The sequence below is a fragment of the Pygocentrus nattereri genome, chromosome 5 (genome assembly GCF_015220715.1).
Source record: "Pygocentrus nattereri isolate fPygNat1 chromosome 5, fPygNat1.pri, whole genome shotgun sequence".
NCBI lineage: Eukaryota > Metazoa > Chordata > Actinopteri > Characiformes > Serrasalmidae > Pygocentrus > Pygocentrus nattereri.
The window spans coordinates 41,678,496-41,703,442 of NC_051215.1; the positions used below are offsets into that span (position 1 = coordinate 41,678,496).

General features: G+C 37.2%; 2 protein-coding genes across 5 annotated transcripts; one reads left to right on the forward strand and one right to left on the reverse strand.

Moving 5' to 3' along the window:
- On the forward strand, positions 1–2,009 carry sfr1 (SWI5-dependent homologous recombination repair protein 1). 3 transcript variants are annotated; one of them, XM_017696564.2, is made up of 3 exons: positions 1–351; positions 976–1,293; positions 1,415–2,009. In XM_017696564.2, the coding sequence occupies exons 1-3, from the start codon at positions 280–282 to the stop codon at positions 1,604–1,606; spliced, it is 582 nt and encodes a 193-aa protein (XP_017552053.1). In that variant the 5' UTR covers positions 1–279; the 3' UTR covers positions 1,607–2,009. The 3 variants fall into 3 exon arrangements, with proteins under 3 accessions (XP_017552053.1, XP_017552055.1, XP_017552054.1); XM_017696566.2 differs by lacking the exon at positions 1–351 and adding an exon at positions 361–568; XM_017696565.2 differs by lacking the exon at positions 1–351 and adding an exon at positions 582–885.
- Positions 1,978–24,837, reverse strand: cfap43 (cilia and flagella associated protein 43). 2 transcript variants are annotated; one of them, XM_017696563.2, is made up of 38 exons: positions 24,809–24,837; positions 24,107–24,360; positions 23,201–23,297; positions 22,515–22,682; positions 22,235–22,385; positions 20,816–20,978; positions 20,461–20,543; positions 20,127–20,258; positions 19,497–19,613; positions 18,891–18,971; positions 18,556–18,704; positions 17,794–17,897; positions 17,549–17,713; positions 17,285–17,448; positions 16,121–16,288; positions 15,900–16,030; positions 15,035–15,206; positions 14,487–14,600; positions 13,758–13,835; positions 13,117–13,242; positions 12,771–12,875; positions 12,440–12,556; positions 11,458–11,658; positions 11,113–11,319; positions 9,531–9,620; positions 8,576–8,656; positions 8,364–8,489; positions 7,864–7,983; positions 7,562–7,669; positions 7,266–7,352; positions 7,084–7,172; positions 4,389–4,596; positions 4,068–4,180; positions 3,618–3,777; positions 3,275–3,439; positions 2,853–2,933; positions 2,601–2,754; positions 1,978–2,187 (listed from the first exon to the last, which is right to left on the reverse strand). In XM_017696563.2, exons 1-38 carry the CDS (start codon positions 24,835–24,837, stop codon positions 2,012–2,014), a joined length of 5,034 nt encoding a protein of 1,677 aa, XP_017552052.1. In that variant the 3' UTR covers positions 1,978–2,011. The 2 variants fall into 2 exon arrangements, with proteins under 2 accessions (XP_017552052.1, XP_037394202.1); XM_037538305.1 differs by lacking the exons at positions 24,107–24,360; positions 24,809–24,837 and having other exon boundaries at positions 2,012–2,187; positions 23,206–23,241.
- Between the last annotated feature and the right edge of the window lie 110 nt (positions 24,838–24,947).

Sequence of the window (24,947 nt, forward strand, 5' to 3'; positions counted from 1 at the left end):
ATGCGTTTTCCGGAAATGGCGTTTGCCCTAGAAGTAGTAGAGCGGTAGTAAACAGTTGAATCTGCTGCTGTCGTTGTAGAATCTCTAGTTCATTTTTGTACTTAAATAATCAGTTTCACATCTAGTAAGTTAACATGGCTCGAAGTTAGTTCGTTTACAACAAACAATAAGCAATAAATAAAGCAATAAGCAAACTGCGGCGAGCTATCTGGATGTTTCTTCTGCCCTACGGTGTAGCTTTAGCTTCTGCTCCAGTCTGCTGAAACAGAGCCGTCGTCTATGGATAAAACACCTGAGAGGCTCTCAGTAGAGCAGCAGGCGTCTGTTCCAAGTGGGTCCAGTGTGGGCAAGGTAGCAGCTGTTAGTTTACATCTTAATCTAAGCTGTTTTTTTCGTTAATCATACCCCTGTCTTTACAGTGCTCTACAGTGTCTGTTGGTATACATTAGGCTGTTAATGCACCGAGAGAGGCAAATCGTGCTTGGTTAGCTATGATTCCCCATTATGCCCTCAAACAGATTCATCACAATTCTCATGTACATTTCTCCTATTTAGAAAGACCACACAGGTAAATAATTTTATGGCTCAATTCTCCCTATTCAACTACTGACATTGAATCTGGATTTTGTAATCACTGGTAGTTAAACGAACTATTTATTTAGCTAACTGTCCCAACTGATCAGCTGATTATTAAACCCTTTATTAAACCCTCTGCAATTTCCCTCTGGGGTCAATAAAGTACTGTGATTCTTATTCTAATGAGTTACATCAGGTCTGTTAGAGCAAGAAACTTGTAACTGTTTCAAAAACTGGAGTCACAAAACAGAATCCAGGACTGGAAATTTAATTCAAGGTCTGTTAGAGCTTGGTCCAGAAGAGGTCAAGGTCTGTTGGTCCAGAAGATCTCTTCTTGTCTGTATAGTATTATTGATAGACTTATGTCAGTATTTGATTTATTTTTCCTTTTGCTTCCAGCCAATGAGTGCTGCACTGAAGGCTAGGTTAAAAAGAGCACGACCTTCCTTCACTTCCCCTCTCAGTGTGGTTAAACGACTTAAAATCGATGACGATGAGTTACCACAGCCCTTAAAAGAAGAGACAGACCAAACTGGGCAAGCAGAAAAGGAGGCTGAGATTGACGTGAACAGAAATGAGACCATGAGAGATCTTAAAGACCCCCTTCAGCTCTCTCGAAGTGAGTTACTTCAGCTTCGAGAGAAATTAAAGAAAGATGCCAGGGAGAAATCTGAGACTCTTCGAAGGCTCAAGATGGTTAAAATGTTCAGAATGAAGGTAAATATCTTCATTATTAGATCACCATGTCCTGCGTCTGCAACGATGTATATGTTAAAACAAGTTAAACAGTGATTGACTTTGTTTCCATTACTAATTAAAGATATTTTTGTCTCATTAGAATGACCTCACACAGCTGCAAGACCTGATAGATAAATGGAGGCACTGTGCTCAAGCAGTGCTGTATGAACTACAAACTGAGTTACCTACAGATGGCCGAAAAGTCAGTCTCTCTCAGCTCATTGACCACTTTGGACTGGAAGATGGTATTTTGCACTTTGATAGGACAGAGGACGACTTCATAAACAGCTGATATAAAGACAGTGTGTGTCTTATTTTTGTTATAATAGTTCACCATCACTCTCTGGGTATTTGTATGTTGTTTTGTACATGACAGTTCAATGCCACACTCGGGTTTGAGGTCACCAAAGTAGAAAAAGAGCTGGGCCTTAATTTAACACTGATGGACAGGTGATGTCAGGAATTTGTGGTGACTGAAAATGGCCTTACCAACCCACAATTGTAGCTTAAATACCTGTGTGTTTTTCTAATTACGTGTGTAATGTAATAGACAATCCTGTGTAACGTGTCCTTTATTCAGTTTTTTTGCACTTTGCACGTTTCCATTTCATTCTGTTGCATTTATAAATGCCTGTAAAATCTGATGGCATTTGTTTAAAAAGTGTTATTGTGAATAAAGAGCATTTTTATTCCCATATCAGTTATGTTTAAATTGACTAAGTGCAGGGAACGTCTTCATTCGCATGCGTTCCACCTCAGTTCTTAGTATTGTCACCTCCTCAGCTTGTGCTTTGGCCAATTCCACAAGCTTCTTCCTCTGCAGGATATCCTGATAGCGTTCCTCAGCTTCACTCTCTTGGTTTTCCTCCATTGCTGTAGAGACATTAGAAAAGTTTACTTAGGATTCCTAGTACTGAAAGTGACCTACACTGCTTTTTTGATACTTTTGAGAAGTTGTTTGCCATTTTGCAGGAGTTGACTGTGTTGCTTTTTGCTATCAACTTTGCGATGACCAAAAAAAACCCCCCCAAAAAGCTTTTGAGGTGCTATTAAGAGAGTTAGTGATGTTGCATTTACATAACAGTTACAAAACACATTGCTTCTGTGTTAACCAGTTTTAACACTCAGCAGATGATAGAATGAGCCTATACTGCTTTTCAAGGCACTTCACTAGACAAAGACTTGAGTGATCTAAACGTGTTAATCTGTAGGTTTGATGAAATGTAACTTTTTTACTGTGTCATTTAAGTATTTTTTAAGCAGAGATCTTATGCACCATCTCATACCTATTGCCTCACAGATGTTTCTTCTTTCTGCAACAGTCACTTCCATGTTGGCTACTTGCAGATCTAGAGCTGCATTCTTCTCTTTCTTCAGTGCTACCTGACTGTTCAGCTGCTTAATTAACTTTTTACAATTCTCAACATTCTTCAAATGAGTCTGGATAAAGAGATGGTAGAGTCAAACTACATCAGCAGTCCTCAGTATTCAGAACATTTTCTTTGATTCTCCTCTTACAAAAGAATCACTGTGCTTACCTTCTCTTGTAATGTTATGGTCTTCTCTAGAGTTGATACCTGCTTTGACATTCTGTTGTCATGATCTGTCTCATTCAGATACTTAAGGAAGAAAAAGTACATGTTCAGGATCATTGAAAATACAGATCTCACAAGTTTGACCTTGTAGCTGAGACATTAACCACGTTAAAGAGAAGAGGGCAGAACTGAACCATGCTCACATTCAATTAGACAAGCCCTATCCTGACATATTTTGTGGGCAAATGGCCTGACGTTGCATTTTTTTAAATATATACTCACTCCTGCCTGAAGGAAGGGTTTGAGCTACTTGTTTGTACTTTATTCTGAACCGTCTGAGTAATGCATTAGTCAAGTGCATTTTTTAAAAATTGAATAACAGTATAGTACTGTATATAGACTCTATTGGTAAATCTAGGCTTTACCTCTTGGAGCTCCTGAGAGACACGCAGCATTTGAATGTCTCTGGCTTTGTTGTTGAGATCCTCCATCTGCATCCTCATCCTCTTATGCTCCCATTCCTGCTGGATGATTCCTTTGCGGAAGTCTTTGCACTCTATCATGCTGGCGATTTTCTGCTCTCCTAAAGTCTAGCAGAAAGAAGTGTGTGCTGGCATTTTATGATGGGTAATTTTCTATAGTGTCAATATGACTGTTGAATCTACTTAAAAGTACTGTAATACATATTGAATGGGTCCCTAAGTGATAATGTCTCAATAAGCATTAACAGAAAGTAAAGGCGTAAAAGTGAGACTGTTTATTGAGTACCCGGATGGTGCTGTTCAGCTCTTCTACAACACTGCGGTGGATCAGCTGAGAGTCTGAGTAATCTGCGACAAAGTCTCCAGTCTCCACTTCAACCTGGCCCTGCTTTAACAGAATCTGCACCATAAGGTCTAAGCAGAACCTCATCTTCTGTTCTCTCAGGCTGGTGGAAAACACAAAGATATGGCCCTGAGTCTATTGGTATAATATAAGGAAGACAGAAGTATATGTTTGACAACATAACATTTTGTTGAAGTACCTTACTAAACCAGTTTTTAAAAATGTTTTATAAAATTTTAACATATTTTGCAATAATATTTTCTTGTATAATGTTATAGGAGAAGCGGCTTAGAAGAATTGTGCGTGTGTGTGTGTAATGTTATAGTTGCAGACTATCATGTCATTATTTTAAGTGTTAGTCTGTCCAACACAAATAGCAGTCTTGTTTCTTACCCATTAAGCTCATCAATTAGATTCTTTATTTCCGTTCGTGCATTCTCGTCTTCATCTGTTCTCTTCTGTAGAAATGCTTGCATCTCTGCTAGAGTCAATGCCTTCATTTTCACCTGTCACCAAAAATACAACTCATATGATTTTAAGTCATGTGTTAATATTAGTTATATTCATATTCTAATATTATCTAGCAGTTATTATTGGTTAATCATGTTTATTTGTTTGGTTGAGGAACAACATCTTGGAGGAGCAGCATTAAGAGGAGGCCACACTGACAAACTGCTTTAAGTCCTCACAGGCATCCTTTAAGCCATTCCTCACCTGCTGTTCACTCTCCACTTTACCCCTCCTGGACAGGCAGAATCTCTCCCACACAGCTGGGTCCAGAGCCTCTGGCATGTTCTCTGGAGCGTCCAGCTCCTCCATGGCCTTCATCATCTGTGATAGCCCCTCAGCCGCTGCTCGCCTCGACAGAGGCTGCTCCCTAAATGGACTTGTGCTGTCTGTCTGAGTCCTTATCCTCTGCACTCTGAGAAAGAGCACCTGCCACTGTCACTCCACCTTAATTAGCAAGCTGTGTTGTCAGAGCTAAATGACACTACAGCAGGGGTGTACTATCATATATGTAAAGGGCTGGTGTGGCTGCAGGTTTTTGTTCCATCAAAGTAGAAGCACATCTATTAGTTGTTTGAGGACTGAGCAATTGATGAAACAAGAGGAATCAAGTGTGCCTCTGTTTATTTGTAATGAAAACCTGCAGGCACACTGGCCTTCGCAGATAAAACTGGATACCACTGCGATTCCTCCATTACAAGTGAATTTGTGCTGTTTCAGTGTACTATTTTTCAGTGTACTTGTTAAGTTGGACATTTCCAAGTCGATATTCCTGGCTTCCACACTAAATGCCTTTCAGTGCTTCTAGTTGAAAAAGACAGACATGCAGCAAACTGATAGCATATGATAAGAGGACTTAGAGAAAATCTGGAGAAGAAACATTTTGATGAGTAAAACTATTTCTAGATCACTATTCAAATTTAAGCAAATTATTGACATTAACCATGTTAAGGCCTTTGTACAAAAAGGTCAGTTTTTTGTGTATCTTTTTCCTTAAAGCACATGTTTAGAAGAATCTCAGGTGGACTTGATCTACTTATCTGAGGTTTTTGCGCAAACTTCTGGAGTAATACTAAGAAATCCCAAAACTCATGTAAATATTTCAAACATCAAACCTTTCACTAAAATTTTTATGTTGATAAAATAATTTATAATAAAAAAACAAATTAAAAGGCCATTAAAAAAGTTGGCAAATACATAAAATGCACCTAAAACAGAAAGCAGTAAGTAGTAAATTAATTTTGACCTTTGTTTAAATGAAAACGGTATAAACGCAAGATATTTTTAAGTTTAACCTTTTGGACTTCACTATGTTTCATACATGTTCATTCTGAAACTGATGCCTGAAACACATTCCAAAAAAGTTGGAACGGGGCAATTTAAGACTCAAAATGCTGTGGAAAAATATCTTAAATGGGTGATACAGTGATGCTTGAGTATAAAAAAACACTTGCTTAAGAAAAATGTTCCTCGCTGAGTATTTGCAAGGATTTTAGGCATCTCTGTACACAAAAGAACAAGGTCAAAAACTAATACTGAATGCCCATGACCTTCGATCCCTTTGATGGCCTGCATTAAAAACTGACATGCTTCTGTAATGAATATGACAGCATGGCTTGGCAATACTCCAGAAAAATCCCACCGGTACACACTGTTCACTGCTGCATCTACAAATGCAAGTTAATACTTGTCTATGCAAAGTGGAATCCATACATCACATCCAGACACACCACTGACTTCTCTGAGCTAAAACTCATCTGAGATGTACTGATGCAAAGTGGAAATGTGTGCTCTGGTCTAACGAGTCCATCTTTCAATTTGTTTTTGGAAAAAAATGGACATTCGAGGAACCCTTCAGATAGCTACCAACACAAAGTTCAAAGGCCAGTGTCTGTCATGGAATGGAGGAGTGTTTGTGCCAATGACATGGGTAAACTGCACATCTGTGAGGACACCAACAATGCTGAGGAGCATATTCACAATTTGGAGTAACATTTGCCACCATCTGGATAACACCTTTTTAAGGGACATTCCTGCTTGTTTTTCAACAGCATAGCTTTGTAGTAAAAGAGTGCAGTTGGTAGACTGGCCTGTCTGCAGTCTAGACCTAGACCTCTCTCCCACTGAAAATGTGTCGTGCATTATGAAGTTCAATATACAGTGGAGACCCCAGACTCTTGGACTAGCTGAAGTGTTATAACAAGCAAGAATGAGTGTCCACAGTTCACAAACAATTACTGAATAAAAGGAGAGGTGATGTGACACAGTGGTAAATATGCCCATGTTTGAACTTATGTGTAACTTTTTGCAGGCATCAAATTTAGAATAAGCATTTTAAATATTAGCATTTATTAAGTCTGACAATTCTGGATTGCACTGCATATGCTACAACTTTGTTTGAGTGTTTTAAGTGGGTTTATGTCAGTGAACTTGCCAGGTGGATCTTGCCTGTGTTTCTTACTTTGTGATCATTCCAAATTTTAAGAATCTGAGGTCACATTCTCCTAAGATTCTAAGTATAATAAAACTCCCTTTGAACCACATGGGCCTCTTTCTCACACATGGATTAAGCCTAATTTGGACTAAATTGTAGTGCCAATGGTGACATTGGAAATCTTTTTAGTTTACACTTAGTATACGCTTAATCTGGGTCTAGGAAACTGACCCTAGGTTTACTATCTAGTTACTATTCTTAAGACTTGTTATTCAGTAACTACTAACCAGAACTACTATCTATTATTCCCTTACTACGGAACTAATTTGTGAGTTAAATGAGTAATTGAAGTGTGAGCCCTTAGGGTTTAAGGGTTAACATAAAGCTACAAAGCTGGTAGAAGTGATTAACATCTTATGTAAAAATTGTTGATTTACTTTGAGGTAATCATTGACCTATGAAAAGTACCTGGGTCTGCGCTTGTAAAGCTTATAGAGCTGGTCAACAATGTGTCCAGGAACATCAGAGAACTCCTTGCGAAATCCTTTGTCAAGAAGCTTTCAAGAGACACAAGCTTTTAGAAGATATCTGACATATTATTATGGCTGAGCATAACATTGTGGTCACTGTAAGAATGCTTATGGTCTTACTTTATCTTCAGCCACAGCGTTGTCGTATGTCTCCCGAAATGCATCCACATGGTCTTTGTGCTTTTTCAGGTCTTCTCCAATTTCATTCTGGCAACAGAAAGGGGTTACTCATATGCAGAAACATTTTATAGACAGTTGAAAACAGTCTAACCGTCACACAAGTTTGTTCATGCACGACTAGCCTGTCTCATCAGCAGCATGGTAATTATCTGAAGAAATGTGCATCACCCATTGCTTTTGGTACATAAGGACAGCTGAAACAAAGAAACCCAACAACAGTATCCAAACAAATATACCTTAAGAGCTCTTGCTTTCTCCAGTTTGTAGTTCAGATCTTTCTCTCTATTCAGGATCTCTTCCTCAATTAACAGAGAATGGGCTAAATTGGCAATCTTTAGCTCCTCCTGGGGTAAGGGCAAATAAAAAAAAAGAAAGAAAAATAGGAATTGTGGCCTCTTGCAAATTAAAGTTATTAATTCATAATAATATAGTAATATAATTCATGCATAATAATAAAAAAAATTAGAGTTAAAGCTATGAGTCTTAAAATTTTATACTGTGAAGAGATGATGAGCAGAAGTGCACTATATCAGCTTACCTGATATATGACCATCTCAGATTTCACCTTCTTTTCAAACAGCTTACTCAGTGTTTCATCAAAGGCCTGGGTGGCACCTTTAATAGATGTCTGCAGTTTTTTCATCTCTGCTTCCAAGGTCTGTGACCAAAAAGGTTATAAGTTCAAATAGAACATCACCTATATACACAAAAACAGTTTAAAGTTTTTGGAATAACACAAGTATAGGAAGTAATTTGGTGAAGCTGTATACTTCTGATCACATGATAATATGGTACTAAAAGTGGAACCTGGTGCTTCTAACTCTGCCCGGTGAGCTGTGGGATAAGCTCCAGCACTGTCTGTGACCCAGGAGGATAAACGGCTTAGGTAATGTTTGTGTGTGTATATGCACTTCTAGTACAAAATTGAGGAGCCTTTTTTTAACCCAGTATACCAGGGGCTAATATGTTTGGCTATATATTAATGAAAAACACATCAGTATGTCTTAAGAGCTTAGTTCAGTGGAAAAGACCTCAGACCTTTCTGTATTTCTCCTGTTCTTCTCTGAGATCCTTTGCTTTTTTCTCATATTCTTTGAAGTTTCTTCTCTCCTCCTCTGTCCACTGTAGCTCTGGCTTGGCCATAACTTCGGGCTGTGGCACTTCCTTTAAGTCAAGTCAAATATGTTTTAAATGATTTTAGATCACTGTGTTCTTAATGCTTTGCAGTAGAACCAAGTTGGTTACTATACCATTCTCAGGATGTCCTCTTTTTTCAGCTCAAGCACGCCACCCATCATATCATCCAGAGCCCTCTCTCTGATATTGTCACCCTACAAGGGAAATAGAGAGAAAAAAAGACCTAAATAAAAGGCTAAGGTCATCACACTGCAGTGTTGTACTCTCAAATGACAATGTGTGACAAAAATGCCCTACAAATGCAGAAAATGGCTTCACAGAGACTTTTTACTTCACTATGGTGAGGATTTGTATTTGTATATACTGTTAAAAATAAAAGTGATCATCTCAACTCATAATTATACAGTAACTAATTACATGGTTTTCTTGAGTTAACTTCTCAGGAACACCTGCAGTGACTTTTTTTGATTTTGTGTCTATAAATGTTTAATATGCTGTAGAAAATATTTGTTGTTTTAACTTTGAAGAGTGTCATAGTTTCATATGGTGCAACTCTCTTATAATTCATCCCAGCATCAGGAGATTATAACTTTGAATCCCAACATTGCCACATTCCATATTTAGAATCCCAAGAAGTCAAAATGCCAGATGGGACTGTGTGATGGAAGCAGTGCCCTAGTGGGAAAATGCAAACTCTTTTTCTCATTTATCCAACTGAGGTTCAGATCTTGAAAAAGTACCTGTAAGAATTTTGAAGTCAACTAAGAAGAATGAGTTGGGTGAACTCTCATGTACTCAAGCTGAGTCAGCAAGCAAGTTACTTTATGATTTTAAGTTGAGCAGACTTCTCATTGTTACAGTGTAATTTTTACATGAATAAAAAAACCCACAATTTTAATTTTCAGTTGACTTAATGAAGCTGATGTCATAAACTGTATTCATCTGGGAATAACATACACATATAGGTCAGGTAAGTTCAGTGCTTCACTTTGCTTTTTTTAAGTGTAGGAAATACGAAAGAAAAGACCTGCTGTAAAAATTGTTGTGCACATTACAGTAACTTTATACCTTCGCCGCGAGCTGCCTCTGCTCCTCTTCCTTTCTCTGCTCCTCTTCTATCTGCCTTTGCTCAGGTGTCAGGTATTTCTCTACCTTGATCTAGAAACACGCATAGAAACCTTATTTCTTCAACAAACACAAGTCAAGTTGAAGATGGAAGTTGGCCTTAGGATCTCAAAAATCATTATAATAATAATTATAATTATTTTAAAACTGAATTTTGTTGTTGAGGATTTGCCAAAAAAACCTCTCAGTCTCAGCCCCTGGCTAGATGGAAAAGGTGCCTGCCCTGACCTGTTGCCCGAAATGTGGAAGCTTTTACTACTAAAGCTGTTTTATACATTTCTGTGTTCAAAGTGAGAGCAATAAAGTTATGTGGAATGCATTTTGGCATCAACTGCTCTTGAGGGACTCCCAGGAAACCCAGCCAAAAATCAGTAAGCTTCAAGCTGAACCAAAGATGGTACACTGCACTTCTGCTATACTGATGAAGGAGCAGAACATTTGTCTGATTGTATGCCTGATGATCTCAGCGTGCCCTGCTATAACACGCAAACGACACTCCCGGGCACAGCATGACTCGCCTGAGTAAGAAGTTATAGATCCTTCGAGACTATTAAATAACAGGTTCAGAACATTACATCTATAACATTTTAGAGTTTATTTCACTCGATAGAAAGATGTTACTGTTTGTATTTAAGTTAAAATTTTGTTCTATATTGTTGTACTTCTGCTAAATCAGGGGTTTCCAACTTTCTGGGCAAATGAGCCCAAATGGACATTTGGGAAATTTTCTGCAAGCCAAGTAACTTTGTTTTCTTTACCAAAGAAAAAAAGAATTTAAGCTTGTTGGCTTTCTGTAAATGCCTTTTAAGGTAGTTTCACACTTTCCCTTGAGAGGACACACATAAGACATTTTTTGGCTTGTGCTTGTTATTCACTGTTTGTAACTGCCTATTTGTGAATTCAAACCACACCCAAACTGAGACAGAGGAAGAGAACTCTGAGAAGCTTTAGAAGGAATTTTGGGTGGCTTTTGCTATCCTTAAGGAAGCCAGACCCCCATACCACTCAGTAATTGAGAGCAGTCACGGAGGAGTGAGAGGTGACAGGATGGTGGTGGGATGCAACGTTTTTGGGTGTGGTTCTTTTCTTCAGCTTAAGCTGTTTCAGAATTCCGTTTCACTAAATGTTTCAGCATATTTTCTTGTTTCCTGAGCTCAGTTGCTCCACAGTCTCTTGTTTCTTGGGGAATTAGTAGACTAAGTAGATGCTCAGAGCAATTTGTCCAGTATTTAGTGCTGAACTTTGCTAGCATGATGTTAGTAACATTTTCAAAACAGTGGCATACAATACTGTCTTCATAGTTAGAGGAATATTTGTAAATTAAGAAAACAGAAGTGAAAATTGGGAGTTTCTCCCATGTCTTCCATATATGTAAATGAAGGTGCACCACATGGGGTTGCAACCCCTGGTTTGGGAACTGCCCATAAAAGAAGAAATAGTTCTGGGTTGGTGTTACAATGAAGCTTTCCATACAATACTTTTATACTTCTAAATATGGAGGCTAGAATCTTAATCGTGCTGTTACCTCAGAGTCACTGACTGTGAGTGCTCTCTCTGGCCTCTCATTGTCTGTCAGGGTCGGCTCCCACAAACTCTCCTGCAGCTCCAGCTCTGTCATAATCTCTGTGATGCGTCTGTTCTTGTCTCTCACACGGCTGATCTCTTGCTCCTTCTGCTTATATACAGCCTCAAATTCTGTGTTAAAAGCTGTTTTCACTTTGTGGATAACGTCCTAGAAATAAAATATTGAAATGGTCCCAAATAAGCTGCCATTTATTTTGAAAGTGTTTTAATATGCATTTTGAAAGCAATTTCAAATTGCCTAAAAGTGACATTTTGCCTTGTTTTAAAGAGAATATGAGCATGTTACCTGGAGCAATGTGATTTGGTTGATTTTCTGCTCTCTGGTGTGGAGGCTGAATTGGCTATAAAGGTAAAGGTTTGAGCCTCCGTACTGAGAGCTCAGACTGCCAGCTAAAGCCAAGCTGTCTGCCTCATGCCCTTCTTCCTCCTCTTCTTCCTCCCCCTCTACTGGAACCTTGCTCAATCTCTCCAAATTTTCTTGCTGGAGCTTGTACATATTGAGTCAAAGGAGACATAAAATACAGTTGAATGCTTTTTTATGATTTAAGCTTCTTCTGGCACGTGCCCTGTTTTCATATTACAAAAAATGATTCATTTACATATATGCATATATTCAACCTATAACAGTTGAGTTTACAGTGAAATTGTAAGGAATGTTTCAGTCCAGACTGCTTTTTAAATTAGGCACAATGAGTGCATGAAATAATAACAGAGATCATATATATATACATGTATATATATATATATATATATATATATATATATATATATATATATACACACATACATACATACACACACACACACACACACACACACACACACACACACACATAAACACACAGAGTAACAAAAACAGCCTGTTAAGAATGCATAAATAAATATCAGTGGAAATATCAGATATGGCTTCTTTAAAACTAACACACAATACAACCTCAGAATAAATAAAAATAAACACAAATACAGTAAAACCTATTAAGATTTTTTGTGAAACGTATGATATAGAACATATGAATTATGTTCTAATCATATAGAATATGATTAGAAGAACACATTTCATCGGCAGCACACCTCAATTTAATAAAGAATTGATTAACCAAACTAGGTACTGGATGGTAAAAAACACTGGGCATTCTTGAAGATGTTTACTTGTATTTATTCCACAGTTATTGTTTTTTTTATTATTTATATTTTATTTTTTAATAAATAGCTTTACATATTTTATGACTTAGATATTTGAACAGTACTGTACAAAGTCTATAACATACATTAGACTCAGCCTGTTCAATATTTCGGATAGTCTCCACCCTTTGAAGCTCTTCCAGTTCCTTAGCTGGGCGCTCCTTCATGGGATAGTTTTTCACTTCATACTCAGAGTGGAAGGCCTGAGGGAAGCAGCCATATATGAATAAAATAATACCCACCAACAGTAATGGAGAGCCACAAACCTCATATACAGTAAACAATTCAGAACTTAAAAAGCCTTGTTAAAACTCTAATACAAGTGCAAAATAGTTGCTTTAAATTCTTGTGTAAATTCCTATCATACATGCAGCTTATAGGACAGAAATCTTCACAGTCTTTTCTTTTGTTAATTACCTTAATGGCTTTCTCTTTGACTTTCATACAGTCCCAGCATTCTTTCTTGAGGACTTCACGTAGGTAGCATTTGGCCAGATTCTCCAGATCAATCACGTTTCGAACCTTCCACAATTTATCAACAGATTTGAAACATCAAGAAAATTTCAGTCTCAACATTGAAATGGTGGAGCTTACAACTTTTTGACAGTCTTTCCCATTTTATAAGATGATTAGTTGTACACACTGGGCCCACATCACAGCAAAGTCTTTTTAAAAATGAAAGTACCAATAATCTTACAAGAAGACCTCAGGGGAAAAAATGTAATGACATTATACTGTACCATAAAATGAAAACAATTTTTACCCTGATGACCTCCTGCTCTCCCTCAGCCTGTAGTCTCTTCTGCTCCTCTACGTCCAGGTTAAACTCCTGCTGCTCCAGCTTCTCCATGTCCGGCAGGCTCTCATTTTCCCGCATCATAACCTGGATCTGCCAGCAGAAGAGCAAGAGTTAGGTCATTTGAGCAGCCTGCTTTGACTTGTCCACTTGTCACGGAAGATAAAGGAACTATTTAAAACATTCTTCTATGCTTCTCTTGGGTCTTTAATTATAATAGTTTAATAAAAAAAACACTTAGAAATCTGATTCCATCTCTGATATGTAGGCTCAGTAAATACTGATAAATTAATATGGCCAAACTAGCAACTTGGATCACAAACGATCTGAGGGGCTGAAAATGACAGGACAACTAAAAAGCAAAAACAAACAAAAATGTCAGCATTTACTCAATGATAGTTCCTCTAGAAATAGATAATTAAAGCTACCTAAATCATGTACACTGTTTTTACTTCATACATTGACACTGTCAAAACAAATCCTTGTATGTTCATTGTGATTGGTCCAAAAAGAGCAACTGAAGTTTTCTAACTATGCAAAAAAGTTAAAAAAGAGAAAAACAGAGAAACAAGGTTTTGTCACAACAGCAAAGATATCTTGTTTCTCACTGTTTCTCGAAGTTCTTTTATGCTCTTCTTAAGGCTCTTCCTCGTTTCTGCAAACTGCTGGCTCTCCTCCTTGAGCATCTGTAGAGATAGCAGACTTATTCAGAATCTGTTGAGGGTGGCAGAGAGCGGATGATAATCATTATACACATATACAGTCTATTGGAGATCCTCCTGCTTTGTGATGGATAACCCAAATGGTGTATACATTCCAGGGCAGTTCATGAATTTAACTCTACGATTATGATCTCGCTCCACAGCAAAGCCTCACAGCTTTATAATGCTGAACAGATGGACGTTTTGATAACTGCTGTAAAATTGTATGGCAGTTGTGATGCATGAAATTCAATGAGTAAAGCCATTTCAAAACAAATATAAGACAAGATCCATTGTTGCGAAACTTAACACTGCACAGTTGTAAGCCTGCAGCAGCTATACAGGCTTTTAACCTATGTAATAAAATATACCTTTCTTCCATTACAAATTTTGAGCAAGAACCAAAACCACAATATACACAGTAGTTTTTTGCTTTACCTATGGATCTTCTTTGTTCCAGCACAAATTGTTTAGGGTGAAGAATGGAGGAATATTGTACATTCTTATTGAAATCATAATTTCCTAATGCCATTTTTAGCATTAGTCTAACAAGGCAGATAGAATTCTAACAATTAGCATGTCTAAAATATTGCTTAAAAATACTGCTCTTAAGTGATGCCAATAGAGAACATTTACTTCTTCTAGTTTATCATCTAGCCATGTGGAACTGGATGGAGTCACAGAGGGCAGACTGGTGTTGCTTTCGTCCTTGTCAGTTATATCAGTTATTCTCTGGGTCCTTTCACTGACCTGCATTAAAAACAAGTAAAACACATACATAATCTCTAAAAACAACATGACAAGAGGAAAAAAATGTAATAGGGTTCCATTTCTGCTTCATTATGTTATTGGAATCTGGCCCGTTCTGACCTGTACTAGCATAAAAATATGCTTAACTGCCAGCACTAAAATCCCATCCCTGTTTAGCACTGCAGCTTACTTATGTTCCCTTCTGTGTAGCAGAGATGTACCAAGAATGCTTGATTCAGTTACCTAAGAACAGTCTGGCTAAACTGATTATCTTTTTAATTTATGCTTTTTCTGAGGCAATCTTGCATTTCAACAACCCTTCTGCTGTGGTGATGTCAGGTCCCAGGAAAGTGAAAAGCAGTAGAGGAAACCACTCAGAACCTGTTAGTCATTGAATGAATTATAAAACAGTGGATAGCTGTATGGTGCTATACCTCTCCTATGTGAGACAGTGCAGATGCCAGTGGGGATTGAACCTGCTGTTCCCAATCTATCATGCTGCTGAGGACAAGGTTCTCAGAGGACATTATGGCCTCAAAGGACTTCACCAGGGACAGGCCATACTGGGTAGCTGTGCTTGCTTTACCAGCGCCAGCCACCTTTAACCTGTTCAAATTTGCATTTTAATACTGTTAAGTAGTTAAGTAAAAAACATTTCTTTGTTTCATGTTAAGTTACCAAATGTAGTGAATAGGCCCCCAATAAAGTAAAATATATTGTTTGTTACATACAGTGATACATACATGATATTAAATTTCACATGTATGATATACTCATACATGAAAGTTGCTAAACGTTTTATTGATTTTCTAAGTGAAAAGGAGTTATAACCTCCACAGAAAACAAAAAGCTGTACATTTAAAGCAAAACAAATTTAGGCGAAAAAACAAAATGGGATGTGTGCAAACGCCGATGCTCAAATTTTATTCTATTCTATTCGGCACTAAAATGTGCAGAAAAATGCTGTATTTAAATTTGTTACTTAAAAGTAATTTGACTTGGGTGATCAAACTTTTGCCTATGACTGTACATTTTAAACACAGGGATAAAAACCAGACTGTCTCTTTAAGAAATATCCTGAAGTGTTTTTAATAAAACAGTGGAAGCCATCCAAAATATTGTCAGTATGATTGATGCTACAAATCTTTTTAATAACATAAGATCTGTAGTTGATTCACAGTGCAATTTGACTCCAAAAGCCAGTTAGAGAAAAAAACTAAAGAAAACTATTGTGTGTTTTGTAGCACCTCTAGTAGATACAATACCACCATAAAAATATGTAATGACAATTTATTTTACCTGAGCCTACTACAGACCAGAGAGCCATCTTGGAAGCCAGTTGTGAGGAGTGTCTGACTGTCAGGCGTAAAAGACACAGAGCGAACTCCACCCAGCCAGCAAGAATGGCCCTGCATTTGCACATACCTTTCCTGGATGAGATATAAAGTATAAGACAGCCGGTCGCCACAGTGTAGAGTACTCATGACTGAAGCTGTGAACCAGTGTAAATCAGATATTACCACAGTGGAGACGTCACAGATGCGGAGGAGTCCGTCTCTGCCGATGGAGGCCAGCCAGCTCTGATGGGGAGAGAGATGGACAGAGGCAGGGCCCAGAGGATGACCCTCTACTTCTTTCTCAGGACTGAGTGGAACTGCTTCTTGTGTGCTGGACGATTTACTCGTAATCTGTCAATAAGATCAGAAATATCTATCTTAAGCATAATTATATGCTTAATACCTTCAGGGGGCAGAATAATGACAAAATTATATCGCACATCTGTCTATACAGCCACAACAAGTTTACAAAGTGCTTTCCATGGAAAATAAATTGCTTTACATGGAGAATAAAACAAAAGAAAATAAAATTCAATCTGTATCCAAAACCACATACTACCAAACTAAATAATGTGTCAAAACTAGTACACTACCATCAAAAGTCCATTTATTTGTTCAGTATGTATAGTATAGGAGTATGTGGTTTTGGATGCAGCTTTAGTGAAATATAAGGAAAGAAAGAAAAAATAACTGACAAATAAAACACAGTGCAACTGGAATGAAAATAAATTATTTGAAGGCTACCCACAGAAGGACTTTTACCACATGTATAAGCATTAAATAATATATTTATAACAGCTTAAGCCAATTATGGCATGAGCTAAGTTATAATATGAAGTAAATTACATGGTGTTGACAAAGTGTCTTAAACTGAAACGACAGACATTTGCTCCATTTACACGACACTATTATCAAGCATCAAGCGACAAATTAACCTTTAAGAGCAGAGGCCTAGTTAAGAGCACCACATACCAGTTCTATAAAAAGACTGTATGGATTATACTTTTTAATTTATAATTATACAAAACTGATATATGCTGTTCTTAACTATCCCTCTGCCTTAGAAATTTCATCACTTGCAAAATGTCCTTCACAACAGTGTTGTAAGCAGAGCAAATGTCTGTCATTTTAATTTAAGGGCCCCTGTGTCAGTGAAATGCCATTCAATTCATAAAACATCTTAAATCATATTGTGATTACTAGCATAAGCTGTTTATAAATATTCAAGCACTGCTTTTTAAATATGTTATTTAAAGCTCATGCATGTGTTATGAACCCTTTAAATAAAGTGTTAAATTTTATTTTAATATATACGTTTTAAATCAGAGCAGACAGAATGGTTCTTACCTGTGGAAGTTGGAATCTTTGCAGGACTTTCTTCTGCTGGCAATAAGCAAAGATGTTTTTGGTACCCAGAACACACGAGGAAAGAGAGTGTGGGGTCTCATACACCCAGCTGTGAAGAACATCTTTGTGCAGGCAGCCACGTCGATCAACGCAACTCGCTGGACCTGCATATGAGTGAACATAAGCTGCATCACAAAGTTTACATATTTGTGATGCTTTTAAAATAAGATATTAAATTGCCAACCTTTTTCTTTTCATGCCTACCTTCAAACTGCTGCACAGACATTGAAAGGAGCAGCAGTATGTTTCCCTCTTTCTGTTCCTTTTCTTTCTTCTCCTCCCTGCCTTTGTCACAGAGCACCAGCACTTTCACCTGCTTACTCTCTTTCTGATACTGGGTAGACAGACTCACAGTGGCACCCATTGCCTCTTAAAAAATGACAAAAGAAGTAAGTCAAAGATAGACTTATGCTTATAAATTAGCTGTAGTTACTGTATCGTTAGATTACCTGTGTAGCCAATAATCTCAAATGCTTTAGATGGCCTTGCATCCAGCACAAATATGTGACGATCTGATGCACCTGTGATTAGGAAATTGCCTCCTTGGTCAAAGCTGTTACGGGAAAAGGTAGCAATTTAGTACAGAAGAGCATTCATGAAGCTCCATGACAATTACATAAGCCTTTCATGATGGACATATACCTATATAAAAATTTATAAAGACTCCAAACATCAGTTGCCACAAAGGCTGCTTTAGTCAATTAGACAATTTTACACCAGAAAATGTTACAACAGCTGATGCCTCTCAGAACAGGTCTTTAAATGTAAATGTAAATGTAAATGTTTATATAGGCATATGTCAGTTGTCATGAAAGGCTTATGTAGGTGTCATGTAGCCTTATGAATGCTGTAATACAAAATTTGCAAGTTCAGATGGTGCCTTTAACATAAGGTGATAGTATAATGGGAGACTGTGTGACTGAAGGAGGGTGGAGAACTTGGGCCGGAGGTCTGGGTGGCTGCCTCTTGAAAATAAAAGGCCAGACCCCTATTTAGAACAGTGGTAGGATTAACAGAAACACTGCAGAATACACTGTTACAACTACTGAAATATTATTTTCAAAATAGTACCCAACACTTAAGATTAATAAGTGAATAATCAGCCTACAGTTTAAGGTGGTTTCATACAAACAACTCTGTGCACCCTCAGAAAGTCAATAAAGACACTCACATTTACCAACGTTAACACTAACTGAAATAACAGCACTCACACTAGATGATCTACAGGCACATGGTAGAGATGGATTCTATGAACCAGTCGTAGTTGCTCCTTCCTCGTGAATTCCACAAATAAAACATGCCCAGTGACTGTGCCCACGGCAACATACTGAGCTATAGGACAACATGCCAAGCTAGTCACCTGCAATCACATCAAAAGGCATTCAAACAAAATCAAGTGCTGGACATCTTCCATACGAATTTGACATTGTAATGTAAAAGTCTTTCAATGTAGTGGTAAATAGTTTTAATCTGTGTTTAAATGTACGATAGAATGGAATAAGGTAAGTGCATCAAGAACACTCAAAGCTAAGCAAATGGTACAAACATTTATCTGCAGAGACATGGAAGCAATACAGTGTCCTGCATCCAGTGACCACAGCTGTAGCTCTCCACACTCTCTGACTGACTGGAATCACATAGAAATACATGCACAAAACATTACAGTCTGTTTTGAGAAAAAAAGAAAAAGATTTACACAGTCCAGATAAAACTTTTTAACATTTACAGAAGATGCAAAAGTTTGAACACCCCCAGTGAAGTTAAGTGTTTTGTTGATTTTCTAAGTGAAAATAAGTTAAGACATCTGCTACAGTGAAATCTTAAACATGGAATTTTCCTGCAAATGTCAGTGCACAATTTCTATTTATTTGCTGAGTTTAACATAAAATATAAAATAACTTTTGCACAGGCCACATTTTATTTTAAGTTTCTTCCCAATATGTTAAATTCAGCAAATATACAGTAATTGTGCATTAAGAGATGTTTGTTCTCTGTAGGGAATGTGGTAACATATTTTTCTTAGAAAATCAACCAAACATGTAATTTTACCAGAAGAACCCAAACCTTTGCATAAGACTGTGTAATTCTCACAACTCTGTCACAGTAATGTAAACAAATTTTGTAATTGATAGAATTCTTTGTATTATTTTACCACACAGATGTTATTTTCAGTGTATGATGGAGCAGCAGCCACAAAGTCTCCACACAGAACATCCAGAACTTTGACAAACTTGTCTGTGAGCCCTGGTTTGAATCTGTAAATGCGTCCCTACAAAACAGCAAAATTTAGGACAGTCATTGAAAATCTGATGAATGTGATGATTCTGATTAATCATACAGTAAAAATGCACAGAACTATACATTCAATGATTAATGTTCACTGACTTTCTTTTATTAATAGAAACTCCATGAGCTTATATAAAAATGCAATTATTTGATTTTATCTATTAACTAGACTTAACTATTAAGTCTAACAAACCAAAAAGACAAAAAAAATGGCATTGGTTAAAAAAGGAGACCAAATATTTGACTTTGTGGTGTAGCTATTATCTGTGTTAGAGTTCTCCTGCTCTTCAAGGCTGGGCTTATTCCCGTTTCATTTTGTAGCAGATCTGCTTTATACCACCTTACTGTTGACTTAAAAATTATAATCACACAGGGCAAATTCATTAGGTCCCAGTTAAATGAAAAACTCAGAGTAAACCAATTAGAGCCTGCTGATGGAATCAGGTACATGAAATTGCTAAAAGCAATGTGATTGTTAAACAGATTTAACACTTACGGTGTTGGTAGACAGCAGCAGTGTTTCACAGTCAGGTGAACAGCAGACAGTTAAGGCTGGTTCCTCTAAAGCCCAACACTCCACTACTTCTGCTTGATTCCCTTTAATCTGGATGTTTCTCAAAACACAATCCTGCAACAAAATATCATGAAGAATGAATTAAATTAATATGAATCTGAAATCATAATAACATAATATTTAACAGCTGCAACCTTGAACATTACATACCGTACATCTGCAATGTGTGGCTCAGGTAAATTCATTATTTTAGGTCAATGTTAAGCCCAACAGCAAAATATAGTTGTCAGGGAAATGATAAATGGGATATTCATACCAATCCTGTAGCAAATACTCCATTGCTGTGCAGTGCCAGGCTCTGAAAACTGCCTTCCTGCATGGCCAGATCCCCACCACCATCTGTAAGATATGATTAAAGCAAACTTTCCTCAGCCACATTCACAAAGTTGAATAATGGCAGACACAGAGGTGGATAGTGAGTTACATTTACTCAGTTATATGTTCTACAGTAAAATGTGTATGGATTTGTACTTTGAGTATTTTCAAGTGATAAAATTTTTAGTTCAACTCAAGTGATTCCTTTTACACTAATTACTTTTGGAGTACTCTACTCACCTATGAGTGAATATTTAACAATCTTTCTGAGAAAATCTACTCTTTTCTTGATTTACCTGATGGGCTTCCCTCAATATGCGGCGAGTAGAGGACAGATACAAGCAGAGTTTCAGGGTTAACTAGTAGTAGGAAGCCTTCTTTGCAACCTACACACAGTTGTGAGGAAGCAGACCAGCAGATGGCACTTGGGCACAGTCTCTGCTTCACTTGGTTCTGGGGCTGTTAAAGCAAAAAACAAAGAACTCTGTGAGGAGAGATGAGTGTAAACAAGTCACTGTTACTATAAGTCACACTGTTATTAAGAAATCTGTTAAAGCCATACACTCTCAGAAATAAAGGCATGAAACTGTCACTGGGGCAGTACCCCTCTTGTCTCTGGGGTGTTACCCTCCAAGGTACATCTCAGTACTTTCAGTCAGGGAACATAACTGTACCATAATCCACTGAAATGATATTTTCTAAGCTGTACTGACTCCACGCACGGGAGAAACTTACATGAGGTTCACAATTGGACCTTAAAACCTCTGTTGTACATTTGAGGTTATATTTATATTGTTTGTACCTTGATTAATGAAAAATGTACCTGCAAAGTACCTTTATTTCTAACAGTGTACTCTATGACTTTTAACATTCATTTATATCAGCTTTTTTTGCATGTGAATGTTCTGGAAAGAATTTGTGGTTGATACATCAAGGGATCAGAGGGGTTTTCTTGTACCTTCGTGAAAGTATTGAAGGCTGCAACATACAATATTGAGCAAAAGTCAGAGACCACCCTTCATTTAATTTCCAGTCACAGTCAATAAGTACAGCCCCAAAGTTCAGTCCTAGAAGTTAGTTGCATTTTTACTTCTCATGATCCACGTAATCCAAAACACATTCAGTGATATCGAGCTCTGCACTCACCACTGAGTGGTCAGTCTAGTGAAACACCTGTGGATTTTTCAGATTTGAGCTTGATTTTTCACTCCATCTCACAAGCATAAAAGCATTAAGCATTGTTTATCTGATGGTTACAGTTTTGGTGGTCTATCAGGTCTTGTGTGGTCATTAGGAGTCCCATTTTTCTATATCTTGCAATAATATTTTGAACTTCAGCTTTGGAAACTCTTGTTTTTTTTTTGTTTTTTTTTTACTTATATTCCTTTGACTTCCACCTTCTATCAGAATCTTATATCTAATCTCCTCAGAATTTTCTCCTAAAAAGGAAATTACTTGCACTGGCTGTTAGATTGGAAAAAATTTAATTAAGGGTGGCTTCTCACTTTTGCACAGTACTATACATACCACCTCTAAGTTCAACTTTTTTATTACACGGCTTTGGAAAATGTTCTGAAATTTTTTAAATATGAAATTTTATCTTAAAGGAAAAAATATAGATTCTAGAAAACAGTCCACATCAGCAACAAGAATGAAATTCATTAATGTTTGATAATGTTAATTAACCACTGCAAAAAAAGAATGCAAAATAGTACCACAAAATTATCAGCTCTGGCACCGCTCAGCCCTGCAACAGCTGAGGTAGGCATCTGAGGACCATAGTAAGTCAACTTCCCATTCGTGATATGAGAGTAGATGACTTCTTGTTCAACCACAGAGCCATCGGTAGCAGGGAGATCAATAATACTGTGACATAAACAAAGAAAAATGTAAAACACTTGATAAATGTTAAAATAATTCGAATAGATGAAGTGAAAGAATATCAAAGTCTATCAGTGGCAAGAGTGACATCTTCTGGACAGAGGCTATACATACCTGGGCTTCATCATATGAAAGTCCTTACTTCTCTCAATATTCCAAACTGTGAGAGACTTCGAGTTTGCAGCACAGATTTGCTGCCAGTTCATTGGATTGAAAGCCAAATCTGTAATGTCCTCTTTAGCCAGTGGATGGCAACAAATCTGAGCTCCACTTTCCCAGTTCCTGTGAAAAAATACATATTAATCTTGATCCATTAATGCTGCATGCTTCTTCTTTTACATGCTTCTGATATTTTATTATTCAAATAAATAGTCCAAGCATGTAAAAGCACATATTCTCAGCATTGTGGAAATGATTGGGATTCAAATTAAACACTAAATATTTGTGTAATAGAGAGAGATAGCAGAGGCAGAGAGAGATGTAACTGTTATCTACCTGCATAAACCTGCAAACATTTTATTTCTGAAAACATTTAGTGTGAGTTACTGTGGCCAAAAATCCATGTTACCATGTTGAAATAAAATGGAAAAAAATGCTTTGTAGTTTTAGGAACATTTGAATTTCTAACATGAAATCAGTCTACAACTCTTATAAATAATGAATGATCAGTAACATACAAACAAACAAACAAACAGGTTGCTTAAATCAAAACACTAGAGCCATACAGTGAATATTTAATAACATTATGTTTTAATAAACATAAAGGAGAAATGGGCAAAGTCAAACACTATTTGCCATACCATACTGTGATGGTGTAATCAGGTATAGATGAGCAGCAGGCTAAATAGGGACCTGAATCACTCAGCGCCAGCACTGTGTAAGCCAATTTAGCTGTGCCTGTAAAATAAAGGAAAATCAAGGGATAGACCATGGACGACACATGAGACTCCTTGTTCAAATGGCTGCTGAGTAAGGTATTTTATATCAGTGGTTCTCAACCTGAAATCTCAGTGCACCCTAGCCAGTCCACAATTTTGCTCTGTCCATTTGTATTGGAAGCTAAGATCAAGCAAAAATGTGAACCATTTAAGAAAGAACCACTGTTTATATAATAAAGTTAAAAGTTAATGGTTGAATTAAGAGGTAAGTTAGTTTTGTATGGTATGGTATTGTATTATGTCATTTTTGTACTGTAAAGTACAAGGTATTTTTACATGGTCCTGTAAAAACTTCTACAATATGGTTAAACTTCTATTATATGGTTAAAATGCTGGTCTTCAGCAGTCTAGACCAGTGGTTTTCTAACCAGGGGGCCAGTGGAAAGGGCTCTTCAACAATGTTAGCATGTATTTTTTTTTCAAAAGTCTTTACACCTACACTATAACTGAAATTCATTATAGTTTGAGATTTATGGCAAATGGCCAATTCATATGGCTATAATTAATCAATTGACTTTTTTTAAAAATCATAAACAGCTTAAAAAAAAAACAAATTTACTTAAAGGTGACAGCTGTCACACATAAGTAAGGCCTTGCATTCTGTATAGTCAGTATAGAACCTGCAATAGAAGGTTAGAATTTTCATGCTGACTAGGTGAACATTGCAATTCTTTTTCAGGCAGAAGTTCCACCAACATGTTTTTAAAAAACATACCAATTTGAAACCCTCTGATTGAAAACTCTGACCGGATAAACAAAGACACGCACCTTTAAGTTCACACCTCAAGGAAAGCTCAGGGTAGCTGTACACAAATATGGATGGATGAAGTTTCTGCTCAGAGAAAGCAAAAATCCTGCAAAGCCCATTTGCTGTAAAGGCCCCGATGCCACTGCCAGGACACTGAAGCACATTTCGCACTTTTGTCTCCATGTTGAGGAAAACTATGTAATTCCCACAGATGTAGCAGGCTGTTTTCTTATCCACAAATTCAACATTGCTGTTAGTGAATCCCTGCACCCACCTTTTGGAAACAAACAAACAAACAATCTCTTAGCTAGGGCAACAGTGCTTCATATTAACTGCAAGAGTAAAAATGATTATGATGATAAAATAACCGAATTACTGTTTCACTGGGAAACCTAGGGCTTGAACAGCTAGTCTCCATTTCAGCTATCTAACAGGTTAACTAGGTTAACTACATGGCGACCCTGGCGGAGAAGCGGATTAGAAAATGGATGGATGGATGGATGGACTACATGGCTAGCGTTAACTAACTAAAGTTACTCTAACTTAACTAACCTAGCTAACCTAACGCTAACTATATATTTGCTAGCTAGCAACTAGCTGAGAAATACTGCATTTTTGGATGTATTAGTTAATGAAAACAAACTGTAAAACAGAAGAACGGTGTTTTTAATTTTAAATATCTGCTAAACTCAATAACAGACCGTAGTCGCTCTGTTACTAACCTTACTTCCAAACTTCCCAAAATATCCATTACAAACTGAGGCAGCCCAAGCCGATTAGGTGCTGAACTGATATGTGTATGGGTTTCCTTGGTAACTGGAAACCACACCTCCGAAACCACGTGGGGTAATTTGCTAATTT